Raw genomic sequence first — 6,189 nt, forward strand, 5'->3', positions numbered from 1 at the left:
GTTTTTTTCAATTTGCTTACACCTCAGTTTTCCTATAACAGTGTTAAACAACTTAGTCTTACAGTGATAATACCACAGTTTGTTTTTCAATTTGTTTACACCTCAGTTCTCCTATAACAGTGTTAAACAATATAGTCTCACAGTGATAAAACCATAATTTGTTTACACCTCAGTTCGTCTATAACAGTGTTAAACAACTTAGTCTCACAGAGATAATACCACAGCTTGTTTTTTCAATTTGTTTACACCTCAGTTCTCCTATAACAGTGTTAAACAACTTAGTCTCACAGTGATAATACCACAGCCTGTTTTTTCAATTTGCTTACACCTCAGTTCTCCTATAACAGTGTTAAACAACTTAGTCTTACAGTGATAATACCACAGCCTGTTTTTCCAATCTGCTTACACCTCAGTTCTCCTATAACAGTGTTAATAATTTGAATATTTGTTGAAATTACGCAATTCACATGTTGATGTCACTTCTAGTTCACTTAGTCCTCCTAGAAATAATGTACCAATGAACATTAAATCTACTTGAAGACAACAACTAGTGTTTGCGCTTTCCGCAAAGTTGACTATTTCTTTAATGTTACTTTTATTACCATTATTGGTGAGAATGTTTAATACACTAACTTTATTATTTTTAATTTTCATTATTATACCTTTATTACAGAGATTGTTTTGCATTATTAGCTTAATAGACGTATTTTGTACAAACTTAAATCTCCTAACCTGGTCAAAGCTTGAGAGATATTATTGGGTTTATGGCAAAAAAAAAGGGTTAATAGTGAGGTACCTAATTGACGGAATAATATATTCTAATCTTTATAAGTAAGAACGTAAGAAAAGTATACTTAATTAGCTATAATTATTTCTATGTTGATTTTCAATTTCTTGCTCTGATCGGAAGTTAATATTAACAAACAATGTGGAAATAAAATGTGATATATTTAATAGATTGAGGCAACAAAATAAGCCACAATAATTTCATTAAAGCCAGCCTGTGGTATTAAGTAGAAGCATGACCAGGTGGTTAGGGCGCTCGACTCACAATCTGAGGGTCGCGGGTTCGAATCCCCATCCCACCAAATATGCTCGCCCTTTCAGCCGTGGGGGCGTTATAATGTGACGGTCAATCCAACTATTCATTGGTAAAAGAGTAGCCCAAGAGTTGGCGGTGGGTGGTGATGACTAGCTGCCTTCCCTCTAGTCTTACACTACTAAATTAGGGACGGCTAGCGCAGATAGCCCTCGTGTAGCTTTGCGCGAAATACAAAAACAAAAACAAACAATTAAGCAGAACTAACCTTATTCATCCAGTACTGACTTGGTTTTTCTCGGTTGGACCGTCGCTTAGCAGCCACTCGGCGGTAAAAGTAGGAAGAAATGATTCGTTCCACGGGGTCTCTAATAACATTAATGAATAGGGGGGATTTTTCTCCAAACCTGTGATGAATATGTTTATTATGAATTGTTAATAATATATATCCTAAAACATTCAGCTTACTTTGATAACAAAAAAGCAGGTTTTCAAATAATTAAACTCGAAATATTAGGTCGTCAAGACATTAATGTCGCTTTTTTTAGATAAAAAACCCGAACAACTTATATATCAAAGCAAAACATTTATTAAATGAAATAGTCTCCATTCTTATGGATGATGCTTTTCCATCTTGCAATCAGGTTGTTAATGCCCAGATTAAAGCAATCACTTGGCTTTGAAGCAAAAAAACATGTCGATGTCCTCTTTAACACCTTCCACATGTGTATACTTTTTCCTATTAAGATGGTGTTGCAGCTAACGAAAAAGACGGTAATCTGATGGTGCCATACCTGGAGAATATGGTGGGAGGAAACTTCCCAACCCAACTCCATAATCTTGTGTTGCATCAAACGTGCCACATGTGGACGTGCATTGTCGTGGAGAAGAAGAACACCTTTCCGATTGACGAGTGCAGGGCGTTTCTGATGAAGGGCTTGATTTAAACGTCCCAGTTGCTGACTATAGATATCTGCATTGACAGTTCGCTGTGGATTGAGGAGTTTGAAATGAATTACTCCTTTGATATCCCACCAAATGCAAAGCATCACTTTCTGCGGATGGAGTCCAGCGTTTTTGGTGTTTAATATTCGTATAGAGAGAATCCATTTTTCATCACCGGTGACAATTCTGTGCAAAAAATGGTTCACGTGCATTACGCGCCAGAAGAGACAAAGCAACATTCACACGTTGGAAACGATGATCATCGAAAAGTTCGTGAGGCATCCAAACACCTTCTTTATGGAGTTTTTCCATATTCCTTAGATGTTTACGTATCGTTTCATGAGAGACGCGCAATTTCAGGGCCATTTCACGAGTGTGTTGCCTTGGGTTAGACTCAACAAGCATCAATATCAATTCCAACATGTCGGCCCCTGCCATCACAGTTTTTAAGGCTTAAATCACCTGAACGAAATTTGCTGAACCATCGTTGACACTTACGAACGTTCAAAACATTTCCATAAACTTCTTTGATATTCTTTGTGGCTACAGAGGTCGTTGTTTCCCTTCTTGTATTCAAACAGCAGATGGCAGATCTTGCTCTGCCATCGGCTCAACGGTCCGCAAGGACTATGAGAAATGAAAAAAAAAAGGGTTCGAATCCCCGTCACACCAAACATGCTCGTCCTTTCAAAGAGGGAAGGCTGTCAAGTGGGTTGCATCCTTGACGTAAGAAACAGCTTTAGAAACCTCGACTCGCAATCTGAGGGTCGCCGCCTTAACCACCTGGCCATGCCGGGCCTCATTCAGCATATGTATATGAATTTTTTCCAATTCACAATTTCCCACTAGTTTGCCCTCCCTGTAAAAATTTCTGCGGACGCCCATGTGTCCATCTCTATTCACTGTCGAAATACGTTTATTGATTGTATTCAGATATGATTAGTGTGCTACAAAGCAAAAATCCCGTTTCGTTCTGAACATCTCATCTGAATAGTTTTAAAACTTTTATTCGGGATATAATTAGTTTTTGTACTTAAAAAATCACTCTGATGATGGAAGATCCCCTTCCTAATATATTCGTTTTACATAAGTATTTTATCATGTAGACAGTACATGTAGTCAGAGCGAGCTATGAAAATTATAACACGTTTCATCCTCTCTTTAGCGCTTAGAAATAAACGAGAGAAACTTGCTCAGTGTATAAACATGTAAAAATTACAAATGGTACGTAGAAACTACACATGTTTAAAGAATGGGGGATTATAAATAGGAAAATATTGTTAAAACAGTGAAAGTGATGGGAAGGGTAAATATCAGTTATACAAATAAATAATAGAATCTTGCTCAGTGTAACGTTTTAAATAACTGAGAATTATGTTAATTATTGATGACATTATTGATATAAAGACATATGTTAATTATTCATAGTTTGACGGTATCCAAATATGTAAAACTGTTGAACTTGGTTTACGATTAAACAGTTAAACAATAAGAGTTTAATAATGTTTTGATGGTATCTAGATATGTAGAACTGTTGAACTTGGTTTACGATTAAACAATTAAACAATAAGAGTTTAATACTGTTTTGATGGTATCTAGATATGTAGAACTGTTGAACTTGGTTTGCGAGCTAAACAATAAGAGTTTAATAATGTTTTGGCGGTATATAGATATGTAACAGTATCTAGCTTTATTAAAAAGTAAATATTTTTGATTTTCTGTGTTTAGGTTTACCTAATGAATCAGTATTTTTTTGTAGCTTGTCGAAAGTTTGACACCAAGAATTGTACAGTCCATAGAGGAAAAGTCCTGGCGAATGGCACGTGTATATTCAGAGAAATGGTTAGCCCTGAAGAATGGTTAATCGTGTCCAACTCTACAGATAACACGAAGATGGCAAGTGATGAATACTTCCAGTGAGTGGACATTACAATATACCAGTTATTTGGTCCCAAAGTTATCTAATGTTAGCGAGGTTTCTGTATTTGAGATGTTAAACCGTGCTTCGTTTTCTGCAGCAATTTCGTTCTGGAACTGACCAGCGGACTTCATGACCTCGGAGGAATCAAGTGGCAGCTGGCCTTATGTCTCTTGGTTTGCTGGATCATCATCTTTCTTTGCCTCTTCAAAGGTGTAAAGAGTATAGGAAAGGTATTTTAACTTACTGTAAGTTGGTAAAGCAGTAGGAAAGGTATTTTAACTTACTGTAAGTTGGTAAAGCAGTAGGAAAGGTATTTTAACTTACTGTAAGTTGGTAAAGCAGTAGGAAAGGTATTTTAACTTACTGTAAGTTGGTAAAGCAGCATTGTTTGAACCGGTTAACAGTGAAAGCAAGGTGTTGTTTCCGTATTCGTATGTTTTACTAAAAAAAATGTGTTGATTTGGAACATAAGAGCTGCAGTAGCTTTTTTCTAAATATTTTCAACGTTTTCGATAACAGGTTGTCTACTTCACAGCACTATTTCCTTACGTCATATTAGTCATTCTGTTAATCCGAGGAGCTACTCTACCGGGAGCTTCTGAGGGGGTGATGTTTTATCTTACTCCAGAATGGCATCGACTGAAGGAAGCTAAGGTCAGTTATGTGATTTCCAAGAAGGCTAGAATGTAGTTTATTCTTGAGTAATGAAAAAATCCCCAAACTATGAAAGCTAAGTCCCTGCTAACATGACATATAAACTTTTTCATCGTATTAGGTGATTAAAATCTAATTATTTATACTGATAGTAAATACCCATTAGTATATAACCTTTATCAAGGTTAATAACCTGTAAGAGAACTTAAGTGTAATTACTCATTGTTTACACTAATACCACTTAGTTTATATCCTACGATTTGGCTGTTGCCGTTTTCAAGGATGTTCTTAGAAGTGTTTGTGGTAGTGAGGACCAAAGTTAAACCAGCTATTGTTATCGGATTCCTTTAGTACTTAGTGCTATATAACGTAGCATTTTAACGAAGATAACCATTAGAATATCACAAGTAACTTATTTTACATAACGGTCAATACGATTGACTTGAGTAACGTGTTTTTAAGGTATCCTGTATGGAATATTTTAAAAGTTGAAAAAATGAAAATGTGTTTATCATATGCTTCAGGTACAACTACACGCCTTATCCTAGTTATAATGTTCTGTTCAGTGATTAGTTGTTTTACGTTTTCAAGGATGAACAGGTATCAATTTAAATTGGGATGTCGAAAAATAATTTTTGACGAAAATGAAATCGGATTGAAAACGCTAAAACCCGACCCTTTCCTAGACTAAGAAATAAGAAAACTCTACTTCCTATAGAAGAACTCCCTTTCCCTACGGACCTGATGGTTCTTTAGTTAGCAATGTTAAATAATTTTACTAAAACAATGTGTGTCACAAAGTACATTAATTATGCAACATTATCGTGACGATCACGTTTCACACAATACATTGATTATATAACATTGCCGTGACGATTACGTGTTACACAGTGCATTGATTATGTAACTTTGTATTGACAAGCATATATCACACAGTACATTGATTATGTAACATCGGACGATGTTACATAATCAATGTACTGTGTGACATATGCTTGTCAATACAAAGTTACATAATCAATGCACTGTGTAACACGTAATCGTCACGGCAATGTTATATAATCAATGTACTGTGTGACACGTGATCGTCACGACGATGTTACATAATCAATGTACTGTGTGATATATGCTTGTCAATACAAAGTTAACATAATCAATGCACTGTGACGATCACGTGTCACACAGTACATTGATTATGTTACATTGTCGTGACGAACATATGTCATAAAGTACATTGAGTAGTTATCTTGTAAAGCGTGTGTTTAACTTTCAGGTCTGGGCCGATGCAGCTATGCAGATTTTTTTTTCGTTGTCCCCGTGCTGGGGTGGACTGATTACATTGGCTAGTTACAATCGTTTTCATAACAACTGTTTCAGGTTCGTGGTAGTTCGTGAGTAAATTATAAAAGTATTTTAAACAAGATTGCATTGTTATCCATGTGTAATTTATAGTAGTTCTTTTAAACAAGAAAGCATTGTTATCCATGTGTAATTTATAGTAGTTCTTTTAAACAAGAAAGCATTGTTATCTATGTGTGATTTATAACAGTTCTTTTAAACAAGAAAGCATTGTTATCCATGTGTATTTATAACAGTTCTTTTAAACAAGATTGCATTGTTATCCATGTGT

The 6,189-nt window shown here is 35.5% G+C and overlaps 1 protein-coding gene across 1 annotated transcript in view; it reads left to right on the forward strand.

Annotated features, from left to right (window-relative positions):
- Nucleotides 1-6,189, forward strand: part of LOC106472966 (sodium-dependent proline transporter-like) — a gene marked incomplete at its 5' end in the record, with an annotated part of 29,304 nt that overhangs the window by 9,565 nt on the left and 13,550 nt on the right. Inside the window, 4 exons of the mRNA XM_022401491.1 lie at nt 3,744-3,900; nt 4,003-4,135; nt 4,425-4,559; nt 5,833-5,936. Coding sequence (XP_022257199.1) covers nt 3,744-3,900; nt 4,003-4,135; nt 4,425-4,559; nt 5,833-5,936 — 529 coding nt within the window. The remainder of the gene's footprint in view (nt 1-3,743; nt 3,901-4,002; nt 4,136-4,424; nt 4,560-5,832; nt 5,937-6,189) is intronic.

Source organism: Limulus polyphemus, unplaced genomic scaffold, assembly GCF_000517525.1.
Source record: "Limulus polyphemus unplaced genomic scaffold, Limulus_polyphemus-2.1.2 Scaffold5778, whole genome shotgun sequence".
NCBI lineage: Eukaryota > Metazoa > Arthropoda > Merostomata > Xiphosura > Limulidae > Limulus > Limulus polyphemus.